General features: G+C 51.2%; 1 protein-coding gene across 22 annotated transcripts in view; it reads left to right on the forward strand.

The window, feature by feature from the left end:
* TENM2 (teneurin transmembrane protein 2) overlaps positions 1-18,246 on the forward strand; it is a 1,294,348-nt gene extending 1,276,102 nt beyond the window's left edge. For all 22 annotated transcript variants that reach the window (XM_051844425.2, XM_051844426.2, XM_051844423.2 and 19 more), the window contains 4 exons: positions 108-404; positions 1,358-2,972; positions 14,386-14,516; positions 16,060-18,246. In XM_051844425.2, coding sequence (XP_051700385.1) covers positions 108-404; positions 1,358-2,972; positions 14,386-14,516; positions 16,060-16,821 — 2,805 coding nt within the window. In that variant the 3' untranslated portion in view covers positions 16,822-18,246. The remainder of the gene's footprint in view (positions 1-107; positions 405-1,357; positions 2,973-14,385; positions 14,517-16,059) is intronic.
* The last annotated feature ends 562 nt before the right edge of the window (positions 18,247-18,808 follow it).

An 18,808-nucleotide genomic window follows, 5' to 3' on the forward strand; every position in this document is an offset into this window, starting at 1 on the left:
CTCCAACGAGCACTTAGTCCCTGCTCACCCCAGCCGAGGGCTCCACAGGAGCCCGAGCTGGCACACCTGGCTAGGAGTCTTAAACCAGGCCCGTTGTGTTCCCCCAGGTCCATGGAAGAAACCTCTTGTCCATCGACTATGACCGGAATATTCGGACAGAAAAGATCTACGACGACCACCGGAAGTTCACCCTGAGGATCATCTACGACCAGGTGGGCCGCCCCTTCCTCTGGCTGCCCAGCAGCGGGCTGGCGGCTGTCAACGTCTCCTACTTCTTCAACGGGCGCCTGGCTGGCCTGCAGCGGGGAGCCATGAGCGAGAGGACCGACATCGACAAGCAGGGCCGCATCGTGTCCCGCATGTTTGCCGACGGCAAAGTGTGGAGCTACTCCTATCTGGACAAGGTGGGTGCGGGAGCGGCCGCGCCCTGCCGGCGCCCCGAATGCTGCGGGGGTGGGAGCGCACTAGACAGCCACTAATGACAGAAGCGACGGATTGTCTGATTTTATTCCAAAGAAATAAGTGCCGTGGAAGCGGACAGAATCATCCCGCCGGCCACACGGCTAATCGTTACTTAGGAATTGGAAATGCAGTGATTCATTTCTGTCCTGCCCTAAATTAAGCCGTCAGGGTGGGGAATTGTGCCGAAGACTCAACGCGCTGAGCGGTCTCCTCCTGCTTGGCCTCTTGGCTGAAGCGGCCGGCAGACCCTGCGTGTCAGTCCACGGGTCTGCAAGGGCCCACGCGGGACCCCCACTGGGACAAAGGTCAGCCTGGAGTGGCAGTAAAGAGAGGTCCCTTCAGGGCACATGGCAACGCTTCCGTAGGCTGTCCTGGTCCCTTAATCAGCAGAGAGGGGCTCGCCCATTCTGAGCCTCTCACCTGGCCTCCCTGGTGCAGGTCCATTTCTGCCTTCTGGCCAGATCCTCAGGGTACTAACCTACAGCCAGAGCCACCCCCTTACCCGCCCGTGCCCTGCCCTGCCTGAGCGCTCTCGCATCAGCCATCGACCACTGCGCTAGTCGATGGGGAGGAGGGAGCGAATTTCCCAGTTGCCTCTAGTGGCGGCCATTGTTTTCCTGAAGAATCAGAGATTCTAGGTGATTTCATCTCTCATCCACTGAGTCAGAATGGAACTTTTGACAGGAGCCCTGGATATTTCGGTACCCTGCTGGCAGTCACCAGGAGGCGGGAGGCTTGGTGCGCCCAGTGGGCTCAGTCTATTTAGCCTCTGGTCTAAGCATTCCCTCCTTCACGGTCACCAGCCGACCCTTGGGGGAGTGGAATAAATTCTGTGTATGTGGTTGCTTGGTCCTGCAGAGCTCACTCACGTGTTCTCTCTCCCTTCCCCCTCCAGTCCATGGTCCTCCTGCTCCAGAGCCAGCGTCAGTATGTGTTTGAGTATGACTCCTCTGAACGTCTCCATGCTGTCACCATGCCCAGTGTCGCCCGGCACAGCATGTCCACACACACCTCCATCGGCTACATCCGCAACATCTATAACCCTCCCGAAAGCAATGCATCCGTCATCTTCGACTACAGTGACGACGGCCGCATCCTGAAGACATCCTTCCTGGGCACCGGGCGCCAGGTGTTCTACAAGTATGGGAAGCTCTCCAAGTTATCGGAGATTGTCTACGACAGTACCGCTGTCACCTTCGGGTATGACGAGACCACCGGTGTTTTGAAGATGGTCAACCTCCAGAGCGGGGGCTTCTCCTGCACCATCAGGTACCGGAAGATCGGGCCCCTCGTGGACAAGCAGATCTACAGGTTCTCTGAGGAAGGCATGGTCAATGCCAGGTTTGACTACACATATCATGACAACAGCTTCCGGATTGCAAGCATCAAGCCCGTGATAAGTGAAACGCCCCTTCCCGTTGACCTCTACCGCTATGATGAGATTTCTGGCAAGGTGGAACACTTCGGCAAGTTTGGAGTCATCTATTATGACATCAACCAGATCATCACCACCGCCGTGATGACCCTCAGCAAGCACTTTGACACCCACGGGCGCATCAAGGAAGTCCAGTATGAGATGTTCCGGTCCCTTATGTACTGGATGACCGTGCAGTATGACAGCATGGGCAGAGTGATCAAGAGGGAACTCAAACTGGGACCCTATGCCAACACCACGAAGTATACCTATGACTACGATGGGGATGGGCAGCTCCAGAGCGTGGCTGTGAATGACCGCCCAACCTGGCGCTACAGCTATGACCTCAACGGGAACCTCCACTTGCTGAACCCAGGCAATAGTGTGCGGCTCATGCCCTTACGCTATGACCTCCGGGATCGGATAACCAGACTTGGAGATGTGCAGTACAAAATTGACGACGACGGCTATCTGTGCCAGCGAGGGTCCGACATCTTTGAGTACAATTCCAAGGGCCTCCTAACAAGAGCCTACAACAAGGCCAGTGGGTGGAGTGTCCAGTACCGCTATGATGGTGTGGGACGGCGGGCTTCCTACAAGACCAACCTGGGCCACCACCTGCAGTACTTCTACTCTGACCTCCACAATCCGACTCGCATCACCCACGTCTACAATCACTCCAACTCAGAGATTACCTCACTCTACTACGACCTCCAAGGCCACCTCTTTGCCATGGAGAGCAGCAGTGGAGAGGAGTACTATGTTGCCTCAGATAACACAGGGACGCCCCTGGCTGTGTTCAGCATCAATGGTCTCATGATCAAACAGTTGCAGTACACAGCCTATGGGGAGATTTACTATGACTCCAACCCCGACTTCCAGATGGTCATTGGCTTCCATGGGGGACTGTATGACCCCCTAACCAAGCTAGTCCACTTCACTCAGCGTGATTACGATGTGCTGGCAGGACGATGGACCTCGCCAGACTACACCATGTTGAAAAATGTGGGCAAGGAGCCAGCCCCTTTCAATCTGTACATGTTCAAGAGCAACAACCCGCTAAGCAATGAGCTGGATTTGAAGAACTATGTGACAGGTGAGGACCTTTTTGCCTCGGCTGGGGAGTGGTTTGCTGTGGGGTGGTTGTCCTAGTAGATGGGTGCTTGAAAGGTCTTACATCTGATGGTGGGAGAATCCTGCAGAGTTAGCAACCCAGGGAGTGCAGTTGACAGGAGTCCTGCATCTAGGAAAGTAGAGGGACAGTGGCAGAGAGAAGTCACCAGGTCTGTTTGAAGATGTCATGACCACTTTCAAGTTTCAGTTGAAACAACTTAAAAAAGCCCTTGCTACCCCCGATAGAGGAAAGCAGCCTAAGAAGGGGGCAGGGAGTGGGGGGGGGGGGAATGGGACTCTGGCGTCAAAAATATCTGGTGCAAATTCTCTGTCTTCTGTCTAAGTCACAGAGCTTTGAGCTAGCGACCGGTCTGTGAACTGTGCTTTGCATCTCTGTGAAAGGGCACTGGTACCACCATCCCATAGAGTGAGCACGAGGAGCTCGTGTGAAGTCCAACGCTGGCCCTTAGAGTGGGTGTCCATGAAGTGGCCTCTTCTTGTGCTCTGACATCGTCATTGCTGGTAAAGCAGTGGAGTTAGTATCCGCACTCAGGCGACTGAGCTCAGCTCCTTTTCCCTGGAGGCTGTCCTGCTGAGACACGTAGCCAACGGGTGACAGTGACACAGAGCAGGATGAGTGAGTCCCTGCTACCCTAGTAGAGGACTGCAGAACATTTGTGAGAAATGCAGTTAAAAGATAAGCTTATTGTAGTGTCAAAAAATTGAAATACACACATAGTGGTGGTTTTTTTTTTTTTTTGCAACAGATATTTTTCTTGAGCATTTTGAGGACCTCTCATGTAGGTATCCAGGTGTTTATTTGAAAAGCATTTGACATCATGATACCATGCTAGAATTTGGGGATACAAGGGTAAATATGATGAACACCCTTCTCAAAGAGTGTGTGTGTGTGTGTGTGTGTGTAGATGAATTCTAATTTGGAAGAGTTGCCATAAGGTAAAAGAACCTTGGGCCTGAGGAAGAAATGGGGTCTCAGTTGGTAAAGTGGGCTTAAGGCTGAAAGCAGATTAGGAGTAAAAGCCAGAAGAACATACAACGCTTACAGAGGGGTATGGGAAGGAAAGTAGATGATCTCCTTCCCTATGGTAATGAGAAACTTGTGAAATAAGGGACCATGTCCCCCCATGTGTCCATCTATCCATCCATCTACTTATTCACTCATTCACCATGTATTTGTAGAATATCTGGCTTGTACTAAGTACTAGCAAGGCAGGGGAGAGCAAGATCAAGTCCCCGTTCTCAGGGAAACTTACAAGGAAATCAGGATGGATGGATGGATTCATGGATGGATGGATGGATGGAGATACAAGTGATAGATATTCCCAAAGAGCTTGGGCCCCAAATCAGGTTGCTAGCCATCAACCAGGCTGGGACCACATGATGAAGAAGAAACAATGAGGATCCCAGGACTTCAAGCCACCAAGTTCAGGAAGCTCACAGCTTTTTGGGCAGGATCTTGGAACCATCAACACTCAGATGACCAAGGTCACTCTCTGTTCACCAAGACAGCATGAAAGTAGCGTGGAGCACAGTGCTGCCCTCAGTACCCCACACTGCAGAAAGAGACCGCCTTAGAGATCAATGTGCGGCTATGCAGTACTTCACTGACAAGCTCCTGACCCCATGAAGTTGAACCCAGCATCTCCATACAACAGTGCCTTGCAAGCATAGAGCTGTGGCCAACCTAGTCCCTCTCACCTTCATCCAGGTGCCTTGCCATGGTATCCTGCCAGTCTTTCCCATGGCCTAGCATCACACACATACACACACACACAGCACATCAGATAATAAGTGCTTTAAAGATCAATAAAGTAGAATAAGGAATTGGCAGACTGATGGGAAGTGTCCCCTTCATTTAGAACATTCACAGAAGGCCTTTCTGAGCTGGTGACTTTTGGACAGAGGTCTTCATGAATTGGAGAAGGGAGAGGAAGAAGATTCCAGAGAGAGGACTTGGTGTGAGTAGTGAGGCAGACCAAGCCTAGCTCAGCCATGAGAGAGAATCCTGCCCCAGCCAGAAGCTGCTGTCCTAGACCTGTGCTTGGCCCTGGATCACTAGGGACAAATGCACCAAAGAGAAAACCCCCAGAGTGGGCTAAACAGATGCCTACTGCGGCCAAGGCCCAAACAAAATCACTCCCAAGGCGCAGTCAACCTCCCTGACCCCCTCGGTCACTTTCCTGCTTCCCCAGAAGAGGCAAAAGCAAATGAGCAGGGTTTTCTGGCTGGCAGGAGGGCTTTCCTCATACCAGTGCTTCACGGAGACGCCGTAAATGGGAACCCAATCAAGTTGAACCAAGTCCAACCAAAGTGAATCCAGAAACCATTAGAAAGAGTCTGACATGAAGGGTGGTGGCAGAGAGGCAGCGTACAGAAGGCTGAAGTGTGTAGTCGCAACTGAGAGAAGAGGGCCCCGGTGGAAAAGGGAGCCCGTCCAGGCACGACCCGCACCTGCTGCCACCTGTTGTCGATGCGTTGACCCTTACCAAGAGGACCCGAGCAGAGAACACCACATCGTTCTCTGCTGCTCCAGTGTTGGCTCATCTGTGTGCCCCAGTCTAAATTAGTCTTAATTTGCCACTTAGGAGACTGGCAGAGTGGTTGAACTTCCTGCTCACAATTTAAGCAGAAGAGGTAATTAAGATGTAGTCAGGAGGAACACAAAGCACAGGACTTCCTCTCTCCAGTAACCACTAGAAGCGCTGCTGTCGGGAAACAGAGCTCTCCCAGTGCAAGTGGCAGCTCCTGGAGCTGGAAGATGTTTTGTCACTGCCCCCCAGAGTCTGCTGCACAGGATGCTGGCTGTGTGTATACTCTCAGACTCCTGCTGCAACACAAGTGGCGATGCCAGCAGCAGGTGTAGGGTGTTAAAAGCGGTCCCTTTCCTGAAGCAGGGCTCTCTGAACACACACTGTTTACAGAAACATATTTGACAACTGGTACACCTGTGAGGAAATCTATTGGAAGACAAGTGTAGAGGAGAGGCATGGAGACAGGCGTCCCTACCACAATCCTCCGTGCCCTAGACTTTTCCACTTGAGCATCCCAGGAAACTGCTCAGTCCTGGGCACCCCGGCCCCCTGCCCCGCCCCTGAGCTCTGTGGCCAGGGCATTCCATCTGCTGTCGGGCCCTGAGCACGTGTCGGAACAGCAATCCCCTGCTGAGTGACTTGAACAAATGTCTTTACCTTTCTGAGCCTGTGTTTGTTCCTCTGCAAAATTGTGAGGGCAGTAGGGTCGTCTGAACATGACAAGTTCCAACATGGAGTGAAGCAGCGTATTCTTTATTTAACAAAAAGGAGCAGCTATGTCTTGGAGATGGTTTGTTCGTGAGGCGTGCAAGCACCACCCATTTTCTGGGAAATGTGAGGAAGGGTCTCCAGACCACCTTGAAATGGGTTCAGACTCCACTCTGAGTGGCACTGCAGCAGCAAACAAGAAACTCCAGATGAAATTTGGGTTCAGAGAACCTTCTAGAAGTAGTCCATGATGAATCGTGTTGTTCCCCCAACCCTCTCTCCCTGAGGGGGTCTCTGGGCTTACAAAGCCCTGGCACACTTGAGCTGAAAGTCGGATTTTGCTGGGCCTCGTTTCTCCAAGTGAGGAGGCAGGCTCAAGCTCCTTCTCACGCGCCCCTCAGCTCGCGTTTACACTTCACACTCACAGAGCTCTCGGCTTGGCTCGGAGGCAGCGCACGCGCGGCAGCGGCGCCTCACGCTGAGAGGAGCGGGCGGAAAAGGGAGTGATGAGCCATTAGGAGGGACCACATCGCCAGCTCCTGCCTCTCAACAGATTGTTTAGGGAGCCTGGCGCAAGATAACACCAATTACTTCACGGGGAGGAGGGGGGTTTATGTTGATCCAGGAGCGCCTTCTGAAGAGTGGAGGAGGCGGGGAGTCCCTCAAAGGAGCCTGGTTTCAGCATAGCTTAGCCTCAGAAACAGAGCCAGGCTAGCAGTTTTAAAGAGAAGGCTTTCAGATGGAGAGAAAGAGGAGGAGGAGGACGACATAGGCTGTTACCGCTCGCAAGGGTGGCCGCTAACCTTCCCAGTCTGAAAGGCTGACGATTGTTTATTTTTGGACATTTCTCAAGAGGACACACTGCAATCTCTGGGTCCATGCACACAGCAGAAGCCGATTCCATCATCAGACGATCCGCGTCTCCACCTTCCCTCGCCTCCTCCACGTTTGGAGCCGCCAGCCCCTCTGCTCCAATTCTTCGTTGAGCATCGACTGCAGTATCGTGATCCGCTGTCGCCGTACTCTGCTGTGGATCATTAGAACCCTCTGCTTCTAATTGTGTTTTGTTGCCCGTTATCCATCCTCCCTCTGTCCACCCCACCCCCGCGCTCCACTTCTCCTGGCCTCCAGTAATCAGTATTCCAAATTCAGGTCGACTTGTTCTTTTTTTAGCCTCCACGTTAGGCAACAAAAGCAAAACTAGAAATAATGGGATTCTGTCGAACCAAGAAGCTTTTGGCACTGCAAAGGAAACAAGTAATACAGTGAAAAGACACCCAAAGGAACAGGGGAAAGTATCTGCAGATGGTTCATCTGACCAAGAATTAATACGCAGAATATAAGGAACTCAAAGAACTCAGTGATAAGACTTAACCAAAAAAAAACCCAAACAACCCAGTAAAGAAATTGGCAAAGAATCTGAACAGATATTTCTCAAAAGGAGAACTACACGTGGCCAACAAACATGGGAAGAGAGGCTCACTCTCACCAGCTGCAGGAAGTTCTTGACTTCGCGTCTGCTGTGCCCTCCTCTGGAAGGGGTTCCTACTAGGGAGAACCAGGGAGGAGGAGGAGAAGATCCCAGTGGGGAGACTCCTCTGAAGACAAGAGCTTCCCACACAATCTGCCCATCCTCCGTGGGAGATGGGATGATGTTGTACGGTCTGGAGATCAAGCACTAAATAACACTGAAAGACAGATAGGGAAGTCGCTTCTCAACACGACTTGATTCTCCCAATTCTGTCTCCTCTTGGTGTTGGGATGTATTTAACACCTCATTAACACATCTAATCACCTTTTCCAACAGAGAAAGCTGATCTAAGAATTCCTCCATAGCAGGTCACACAATCGGGCTCTGATTTAATGGCATGACTTGGTTTTGTTTTAATTTTATAGTTATATTCTCTTGACAACAAGGCAGTCTGCCTCTCGTTTAAGGTAGTGATATAAAGCTCCTTTTTAAACCATTAACTTATTTGGACTGCCACTGTGGTGCAGCAGGTAAAGCCGTTGCCTGTGACACCAACATCCCATATGGGTGCCGGTTGGAGACCTGGCTGTTCCACTTCCAATCCAGCTCCCTGCTAAAGGCCTGGGGAAGCAGCAGAGGATGGTTCAAGTGCTTGGGTGCCTGCACCCACATAGGAGATCCAGAAGAAGCTCCTGACTCATGGCTTTGGCCTGGCCTAGCCTGGGGAGCAGCCATTTGGGTAGTGAACCAGCAGATGGAAAACATTCTGTCTGTCTCTCTCTCTTTCTCTCTCTCCTCTGTCTGTATAACTCTGACTTTCAAATAAATAAATCTTTTTGAAAGAAAGAGATCTTGGATCCACTGACTCACTCCCCAGGTGGCTGCAACAACCAGCACTGGGCCAGGCCAAAGCCTGGAGTCAGGAGCTTCATCCAGGTCTCCCACATGAGTAGCAGGGGGCCTAGGCACTTGGACCATCTTCTGCCGCTTCTCCAGGCCATTAGCAGGGAGCTGGATGAGAAGTGGAGCAGTGGGGATTTGAACCAGTGCCTATATAGGATGCCAGCATCAGTGGCAGTGGCTGTACCCACTACACCGCAACTCCAGCCCCAAAAGCTACTTTTAAAAAATGATTTATCTAAGTGGAAAGGCAATTTTTTTAAAATCAGTGAGTAAATAATAGTACAGCGGATACCAGGATAGGGCCAAGAAGAAAAAAAAAAAAAAAAGATTGTGACATATGAGCATGGCTCTCCCAAGTTGGGAAATCGGTACTCTACAGCACCCAGGGTCCCACCTGGCACAGAGGAGGCACTTCCCACATACATGATTACTACTAGGTTAAAGCCAGTCTTCATTCCGCTTGATTCTGGCACACTTTTGAATTGAGATTCCAACCCATATGAAAGTACTTAAAAGGTTCATAGGTAAATAGAATTCACTGGTAAGTTTAAGAAATTTTTAAGCGTGTGCTTAATTTTTTCATCATACACATTTCTCATGAATTTATCCAAGACTCCTTTATTCTTCAGTGACTCATAAGTGACCTATTGCAAACATGCATGTTGCTGAGGCACACAAAGCACTAGGCTGTGCCCAGGGAACGGGAGAGCCACGGGCTCCAGATCCCTTCTCATTACAGGGTTCTCGTATATCACAATGTCTAAGAACTTGCATTAAATTCCTTGCAATAGTCCCAGAACAGGAGGTAGCTCTCCCTTCGTCTCTTCAGAAACATTTCTTAGGCAAGTAGAGTTCCATCCTCTGTCACGGTTACATTACTTAGGGTAAGTTCGTCCACAACATTCCATGTTCATTCATTATTGGGCACCTGGTTAGTGCTAGGTATTGTTGTAGGGCTTGGGGAGACATCAGTGGCAAAAAAAAAAAAAAGATTTGTTAACTCCTGGTGGAGCTCACCTTCTGAGTGAGGGAGGAGACAGGGACTATTAGACAGACACAAGTGTTGCCACGTGTTAGAAGGTGATATTGGGATGGGGATGCAGTGAGGAGCAGGGTAAAGGGACTTGTGATTGCTGGGGTTGAAGATAGGGAAGTGGGGTTTTGTGGTGGTTGGGGTTGGCTTTAGGGAAGAGGCAACATATGAGCCAAACTTGAAAGAGGTAAGAAAAGGGAAAGAGGCAGAAAATACTTTCAGTGAAGAACATTCTAGTAGAGAGACTTAATGGTATAAAGGACCTGAGATGAGGGTGCAGCTGACACATTCAAGAAGTAGCAGAGGCCGGTGCCGCGGCTCACTAGGCTAATTCTCCGCCTTGCAGCGCCGGCACACCGGGTTCTAGTCCCGGTCGGGGTGCCAGATTCTGTCCCGGTTGCCCCTCTTCCAGGCCAGCTCTTTGCTGTGGCCAGGGAGTGCAGTGGAGGATGGCCCAAGTGCTTGGGCCCTGCACCCCATGGGAGACCACGATAAGTACCTGGCTCCTGCCATCGGATCAGCACGGTGCGCCGGCCGCAGTGCACCAGCCGCGGCGGCCATTGGAGGGTGAACCAACGGCAAAAGGAAGACCTTTCTCTCTGTCTCTCTCTCTCACTGTCCACTCTGCCTGTCAAAAAAAAGTATACGCCGTGGCTCACTTACCTAATCCTCTGCCTGTGGCGCCAGCACCCCGGTTCTAGTCCTGGTCGGGGCGCCGGATTCTGTCCCGGTTGCTCCTCTTCCAGTCCAGCTCTCTGCTGTGGCCCGGGAAGGCAGTGGAGGATGGCCCAAGTGCTCAGGCCCTGCACCTGCATGGGAGACCAGGAGAAGCACCTGGCTCCTGGCTTTGAATCAGCGCAGCATGCCGGCTGAGCAGCCATTTGGGGGGTGAACCAACGGAAAAAAAAGGAAGACCCTTCTCTCTGTCTCTCTCTCACTGTCTAACTCTGCCTGTCAAAAAAAAAAAAAGTGTAAGTATGGAATTTATCCCTAAGACCCGTAGGGATCTGCAAAAGAAAAGTGAAAACAGATTTTCAAGCAAAACATTTGCACATGAATGTTCATGGCAGCATCATTCATAGTAGTTTTTCTAAAGACCCAAATTGTCTCAGCTGATGAATGCATAAGTAAAATATGGTAGACCCGTGCAATGGTCTATTACCCAGTGATAAGAAGGTTTACATATTATTATATGCCACAGCATGGATACGCCTTGGAAACACTATGTTAAGTGAGAGAAACCAGACACAGAAGGCTGTATATTTTATAGATTTCCGTTTATGTGAGATGTCCAAAGCAGGCAGATCTACAGAGACAGAGAGCAGGTTAGGGACTGTGGGGAGGGGGAAATTCGGAGGGCCTGCTCATGGGTATGACCTTTCTTTTGGAGATGCTGAAAGTGGTAGGAATTAAACAGACCAGGGTGCTGGCATTGTGGCACAGCAGGTCAAGCTGCAGGTTGTGATCCAGAATCGCATATTGGAGCACCAGTTCTAGTCCTGGCTGCTCCACTTCTGACCTAGCCCCTTGCTAATGCAACTGGAAAAGCAGCAGACAATGGCCCAAGTGCTAGAGCCCCTGCCACTCATGTAAGAGACTCAGGTGGAGTTCCTGGCTCCTGGTTTCAGCTAGGCCCAGTGTTGGCTGCTGGGGCCATTTGGGGAGTGAACCAGTGAATGAAATGTGTCTGTGTCTGTGTCTGTGTCTGTGTGTATGTGTGTATGTGTATGACTGCCTTTCAAATACATAAAATCTTTAAAAAAAAAAAAAAGGAATTAGAAACGTATGATGATTACACAAGTATGAATGTCCTGGAACCCTCTGAACTGTGCACTTTAGAATGGTGAATTTTATGTGACATGAATTTTACTGCAATTCCAAAAATAAGGATGAAAAGATTTACTGGTGGATTAGATGTGGGGAATGAGAAAAAAAGTTAACCCTGGTAGGATGGAGTTGCTGTTATTCAAGATTGAAAAGACTGAGGGTGGGGTAGGTTTGGAAGAGAGACTAGGAGCTCAGCTTTCAAAACGGTGAATTTGCAATGTCTTAGCTAAGCAAGCTCAGAATGCAGGGAGGAGTCCAGGCTGGAGATGCTGGAGTGGGCATCAGTGTGGAGATGGTGCTTGGGCCGTGGGTTGGAGTAGATCAGCATGGTTGTGTGTGGACACGAGGATGTTCAAATAGTTCATAGACTGAGCCTGGGGCATCCCAATGTGACTTTTGATGAGCTAAGGAGAATTAAAAAAAAAAATAATAAGACAAGGAAGCTACTTAGCTGGGAGAAAGAAAGAACAAGTAAGTGGTGTCCAGAGGCCAAGACAAATGGAAAGGGGAGAGTCTTCCACCTGCCAGATACTTCTGAGAGGTCACATAAAATAAGAGCCAAGGCCAGCGTCAGGGTTATCAACACAGAGGCCATTCATGATGGTGTCAGGGCTGTGGCAAAAGGCTGCTGCAAAGGAGAAGAGGAGGAGAGGGAAGACAGTGGGTAGGAGAATTCGGTTGCTTTTGTAAAGGAGAATGAGAAGGGCAGGAGCAAAAGGAAGAAGAGAGGAGAACTTTTTGAAAAAAAGGTTTATTTATTTACTTGAAAGACAGTTACACAGAGAGAGAAGGAGAAGCAGGCAGAGAGAGGTCTTCCATCCACTGGTTCACTCCCCAGTGGGCCACAACAGCCAGAGCTATGCCAATCTGAAGCCAGGAGCTTCTTCTGGGTCTCCCACATGGGTGCAGGGGCCCAAGCACTTGGGCCATCCTCCACTGCTTTCCAAGCCCATATCAGAGAGCTGGGTCAGAAGTGGAGCAGCCAGGACTCAAACCAGTGCCTATATGAGATGCCAGCACTGCAGGTGGTGGCTTTACCCACTACACCACAGCGCTGGCCCTGGAGAACTTTTTAAAAATATTTATTTATTTATTTATTTGAGAGTCAGAGTTATGGGGTGGGGGGGGGAATATCTGTGTAACTCTTTCAAATAAATAAATAAATCTCTAAAAAAATGGAGGGATCAGAATTACCAGTGATGCCAGGGCCAGAGCATGAGTGTGAGAGTGGGTGAACAGTCAGCCCCAGGGCAGAGGAGGCCACAGAACTAAGAGGTCAGGAGGCTGGGAAAATCGACTTCCTGTACAAGGAAACCATGAAGAATCGGTTCAGGAACAGAGATGGACAGAATGACAGTGGAGGAGAAGCCAGAAGATTCCAGAGTGTTGCAGAAATCCTCAATGACTGCAGGTGCGGCAGTGATGGGATAAGCAGGTGCAGGGGAGGAGGAGAGATCGGTTCCATTACAACAAGAATGGAAAGGAACCTCTGGAAGTCCTGGGAGCACATCCTCTCAAATGTAAATTCCAGAGAGGCCAGGCTGTGTTTGGGGAGTTAGGGAGAGGCAGAGATGCGGCAGTAAAGGGAGGGGCGCACAGGCTGTGAGGCAGGATCTTGGGGTGCCCGTCATGAACAGGGATGTGGAACACAAAGAGTTAATCCCTTGGTGCTGGCGCCACGGCTCACTTGGTTGATCCTCTGCCTGCGCCAAGTTAGTCCCTTGGTGCGGCGCCAGCATCCCATAGGGGCACCGGGTTCTAGTTCCAGTTGCTCCTCTTCCAGTCCAGCTCTCTGCTGTGGCCCAGGAGTGCAGTGGAGGATGGCCCAAGTGCTTGGGCCCTGCACCTGCATGGGAGACCAGGAGGAAGCACCTGGCTCCTGGCTTCAGATCGGCGTAGCTCCAGCCGTAGCAGCCATTTGGGGGGTGAACCAACAGAAGGAAGACCTTTCTCTCTGTCTCTCTCTCTCTCACTAACTCTATCTTTAAAAAAAAAAAAAAAAAGAGTTAGCCCCGCTGGGCTGCAGGCAACGGTGCCAGTGAAGGTGCAGGTGCGTGGAGGCCTGGGCTCCAGGGCATTGCACCAGTGACTGCAGAGGGAGGCCAGGCGGCCTGGGAGAAGCAGTCTTGGGCTGAGCGCCCAGGCCATCAGCAGAAGGCAGGACACGTGCCGCACGTGGTAGAACTCCCAGTGCATGGGACCCAGTCTCTGTTCTTGTCAGGGGAGAGGCAGGCTTACTCTGAGCACACAGAGCTGCGTCCTGGTGTCTCTTAGAAGAGTAGGAGGGCTGGAAACAGCACAGCTGGTTCAAGTCTAGTCCGTGGAAACCCCCTCCCTGGTGAGCCAGCCTCAGGGCAGCACCCCCATCGCAGATCCCTCTAGCCCATCCTGGTATTTCTCACTCCCAAGACATGGCCTGGACTCTGACAGCTGGTCTCCTTAAATGCTTGCCAAATGATAGTGTTCAGGTGCATGGGGTGGTCCATGAGCCAGGCCCTGTGCTAAGTCTTTTCCGTAGGTTTTTTTCCATTGATCCTCTCAGCTACCCCGTGAGAGTGGTGCAGTTATTATCCATAGTGGAGGAACCGGGGCTTAGAGAGCGGCAGACCCGCCCCCAAGGTCACACAGCGAGGCAAGTTGAAGGTGGACCTGCCTTGCTGCAGCACGGGCCGCCTTAATCACCAGTTGTGATTAAGAGCCAGTGGTGGCTCTCTGTTGGCCAACTTTGGCAGAGGTCTGCTTACTGGAAGCAGTGGGTGCAGACCCAGTCCCAATGCCCTCTCCCTGAGGACACCACACCTGAGCACCCACTTGACTTAGTTCTCTCTGTACAAGCTGCTGCTGCCCTCTATCCATCATGACATCATGATTTCAGGCATCTTTATTTTTGTTTCCACTGCAGATGTGAAAAGCTGGCTTGTGATGTTTGGATTTCAGCTTAGCAACATAATTCCTGGCTTCCCAAGAGCCAAAATGTATTTCGTGCCTCCTCCCTATGAACTGTCAGAGAGTCAAGCGAGTGAAAATGGCCAGGTAAGCAGACGTTCCTGCCCAGAACCCGAAGGACTCTCATGCTCCCTTCTTGCAAGCTGCCCAGCCCATGCGCCAAGGGCACGTCAGCACAGGAGAACACTGGGGCTGGGTATAAAAGGCACAGAGATGCAGAGACTTCCCGGGAAAGCAATTCTGTGCTCTCGTCCATCTGGCAGAGCACATATTTCTTCCCAACCTCGATTATTACCTTAATTGTGGTATCATTATCTGTTCAGCGTATCCCCTCGAGTCACTCCTTGATTAACAACGGTCCAGAGAAATCAAGCAACAGCCTACCATCTGCACTGCCTCTAAGAGCACAATGCTTTCAGCTTTTATGGGCTCTAATAAAACTGTGGTTTGCAGTTTCTGTCCCATTAAAGTACGTTTTTATGCCCTGTATAAAACCTCAGCGCTTTATGGCCCAAACGTGTACAGATTGAGTTTTCAGCAGATAATCTGTGCTCGGGTCTCGTGGCAATGACTGAGACCCCTGCCCCAGTTAGGCAGGTAGGGTGGGCATCAGTGTTCTGAGAACCCTCACTGCAAACCTGCTGCCCAGCCCCAGAAGAGTCTGGAGGGTCTCAGCTGCTCTTCATCCGGACTGACTGTACAGAGAGGCGAGGAGGCACTGGGGGGTAATTGAGAGCAGTGTCCTTTCCATCCTGCCCCTCGGGTACCACCCAGTGGATAAACAGCCATTGTTCGTCCCATTGATCTGAGTCCCATTACCTCCCACATACCGCCTCCTCCATTATCCCAGCCTGTCCCTCTCCCCCAACCACCAATTGAGACTCGTTGTCATTTCTGAGTGAAGAACACAAGGCCAAGGAGATAATGGTGATTTCAGCCCTGCACAGAGCCAGGGCCAGGATCCAAAGCAACCGACTCCAAGCCAAAGGAGGTTCCCAGCCTAGTCTCTGAGCCTGGTGCTTCTCAAACATGACTACACACACCGACCTCCTGAGGAGTCAGCCTCTGACCCCATGGGGCTGCAGTGGGGCTGCACAGAGACTCCACTGCTCCAACCCAGGGCTCCCTGGACAGGGTGGGGCAGGGAGGCGGGTCCTCCCCTGCAGGCTGTCCTTTGAATGGCAAGTTCTTAATCCAAGGAGGTACACCCAGGGCAGTGGCCTCAGAGAATTCTGGGTCATACCCGGAATTCACAGCAGTTCCAGCAAACACCTGCCTTCAGGTCAGGGTGTTTCTGGGGCTAAAGCGGGAGAGGCAGCTGCCGGCCCATCCGAGTACAGAGTTGCAAGGCTTGCTGAGTGCATAGGCCTGAGTGGAGTGCAGAGCCAGTGAAGGCCTTCTCTGTCCTTTTAGTTGGTGGCAAAGTTACGAGGAGGTCAGTCCATGCCATCAGAGAGCATTGGCAAGCAGTGCACCTGCTGGGGTTCCAAAAGGCACAACCCCATCAGTGCGCATGCTCAGTACAGATACAACACTGGCAGTTCTGATGGTTTCTTACCCAAGTGTCCCAGCCCAGGCAAATGGCTGCCCAGCCCAGCTCCTCAGCTTCTGTGTTTTCTTCTGCCCACAGCTCATCACAGGTGTCCAGCAGACCACAGAGAGACATAACCAGGCCTTCCTGGCTCTGGAAGGGCAGGTCATTTCCAAAAAGCTCCACGCCAGCATCCGCGAGAAGGCAGGCCACTGGTTTGCCACGACCACGCCCATCATCGGCAAGGGCATCATGTTTGCCATTAAGGAAGGGCGGGTGACCACGGGCGTGTCCAGCATCGCCAGCGAGGACAGCCGCAAGGTGGCGTCGGTGCTCAACAACGCTTACTACCTGGACAAGATGCACTACAGCATCGAGGGCAAGGACACCCACTACTTTGTGAAGATCGGCGCGGCCGACAGCGACCTGGTCACGCTGGGCACCACCATTGGCCGCAAGGTACTGGAGAGCGGGGTGAACGTGACCGTGTCGCAGCCCACACTGCTGGTCAATGGCAGGACTCGAAGGTTCACCAACATTGAATTCCAGTACTCCACGCTTCTGCTCAGCATCCGCTACGGCCTCACCCCCGACACCCTGGACGAAGAGAAGGCCCGCGTCCTGGACCAGGCGAGACAGAGGGCCCTGGGCACGGCCTGGGCCAAGGAGCAGCAGAAAGCCCGGGATGGGAGAGAGGGCAGTCGCCTGTGGACTGAGGGCGAGAAGCAGCAGCTGCTGAGCACGGGCCGCGTGCAAGGGTACGAGGGGTATTACGTGCTGCCCGTGGAGCAGTACCCCGAGCTGGCGGACAGCAGCAGCAACATCCAGTTTTTAAGACAGAATGAGATGGGAAAGAGGTAACAAAATAACCTGCTGCCATCCCGTGTCTGGATGGCTGGGCGGGAGTAACTGTTATCTCCTCTCCTAAGGAGATGAAGATGTAACAGAGGCCTGAAGCCCGGCTGCTTCGGGAAACCAACCAAGTGGCAAGAAAGCTCACATTTTCTGAGTTCAAATGCTACTGTCCAAGCGCGAAGTCCCTCATCCCGAAGTAGACGAGAGCCCAGCTGAAAATTCTGCGGACAACAAAACAAACGAATGAATGAACAAACACACACATGCGCGCACACGCACACACACACACACACACACACACACATATGATATTCCAAGACCCCCCCCCCCCACTTCCCCTTTCCCCTAAGACCCACTTGTCCTGGGTCTGACACAGAAAGGAGACACCAAAATGTCCGAGAGGAACAAAACGGACACAACAAGCAAAAGCAGGAAACCAACCAACAAGAACAACCACCGAGCAGCCCACCCACAGAAACCCAGAAGGAATGAAGACAAGGAACGATCTTACCTCACTCATTCACACGGGAGCGACGCGGACACACCCACAGGGGCCGGCGTCGGCAGACCAGCGGAGGACGGCCAAGCAGACTGCTTGTGGGACAAAGACTTCAGACGTTTTCGTTTAGGCAAATACAGGTGCATTTGAAAACACGACTTTGGGGGTGATTTGTGTGTAGCGCCTGGGGAGGGGGGGGGGTCAAGTGGAGGAGTGAGCACTGGAAATAACTTTTTCAAGAAAAAAAAAAAAACACAAGGAAAAAAAAAAAAACAAGCAATCCATATCAGAAATCAAAGCGAAGTAATACCGTCCAGCACTTACTTACCTCTCAGGACCTCACTTAGCCTGAGCTAATTTATTTGAGCGCAAAGTGTAAAATTTAATTCAAATCGGTGGCTGTACTCACTACAGATAAATCTCATACTCTCTTGTCTTTGGAGAATTCCATTGTGGACAGTAATACGCAGTTACAGGGTGTAGTCTGTTTAGATTCCGTAGTTCGTGGGTGCCAGTTACGGTAGAGGTGTGGCATTGTGACACTTTCGCTAACAGGTACCACTTCCGATCACCCTGTACATACATGAGCCGCAAGGCGCAATCACTGTTTCCGATTTAAAATTCTTAGTGTGTTTGTTTGGTCCAGAAACTGAGACAATCACCTGACAGTCGCCACGAGGAGAGAAAATAAAAGTTTAAAAAAAAATAAAAAAAAAAATTAAAAATGGAAAAAAAAAAGAAAACAAAAAAAGTCTAATAAGAACTTTGGTACAGGAACTTTTTTGTAATATACATGTATGAATTGTTCATCGAGTTTTTATATTAATTTTAATTTGCTGCTAAGCAAAGACTAGGGACAGGCAAAGATAATTTATGGCAAAGTGTTTAAATTGTTTATACATAAATAAAGTCTCTAAAACTCCTGTGGACAAGCTGGTCTTCTGTGGAACTGTTTTGAAAGGAGAAAAGCCCCGTGGTGCTGGCGGAGCAGCTGCCGAGGTGTAGGGAGGCTGAGCTGGTGTGAGCTCCCGCACCCGAAATGCTTGGGGCCAGCTGTGCTTCGGATTTTCAGATGTTTTCGGATTTGGGGATATTTGCATATATGTAATGAGATATCGTGGGGATGAGACCCAAGTCTAACCACAAAATTCACTGATGTCTCCCAAACACCTAGGCATGTAGCCGGAAGGTAATCCCGTACACTCTTTTTCATCACCGCGCGCACGAAACAAATTTTCATGGTGTGGAATTTGCCACTTGTGGCCTCCTGGCGATGCTCAAAATGTGTGTGGATTTGGGGTTTGGGGATTAGGGCTGCTCAAGGTGTGTTATGAACTTTTGGAGGAGCTTGGGTGAGAGGTCTCTTAGTGCTCCCCGAGCAGGTCTGATGATTCGGGGGTCACGTCTGCTTGCATCGTAGCCCCCACTGGCATGGAGCAGATGCAGGGGGTAGAGGCCGGGCCTGGCACAGGTGGGCGCTGAGGACCGCAGGCC

This window comes from Oryctolagus cuniculus, chromosome 6 (assembly GCF_964237555.1).
Source record: "Oryctolagus cuniculus chromosome 6, mOryCun1.1, whole genome shotgun sequence".
NCBI classification, from domain to species: Eukaryota; Metazoa; Chordata; class Mammalia; order Lagomorpha; family Leporidae; genus Oryctolagus; species Oryctolagus cuniculus.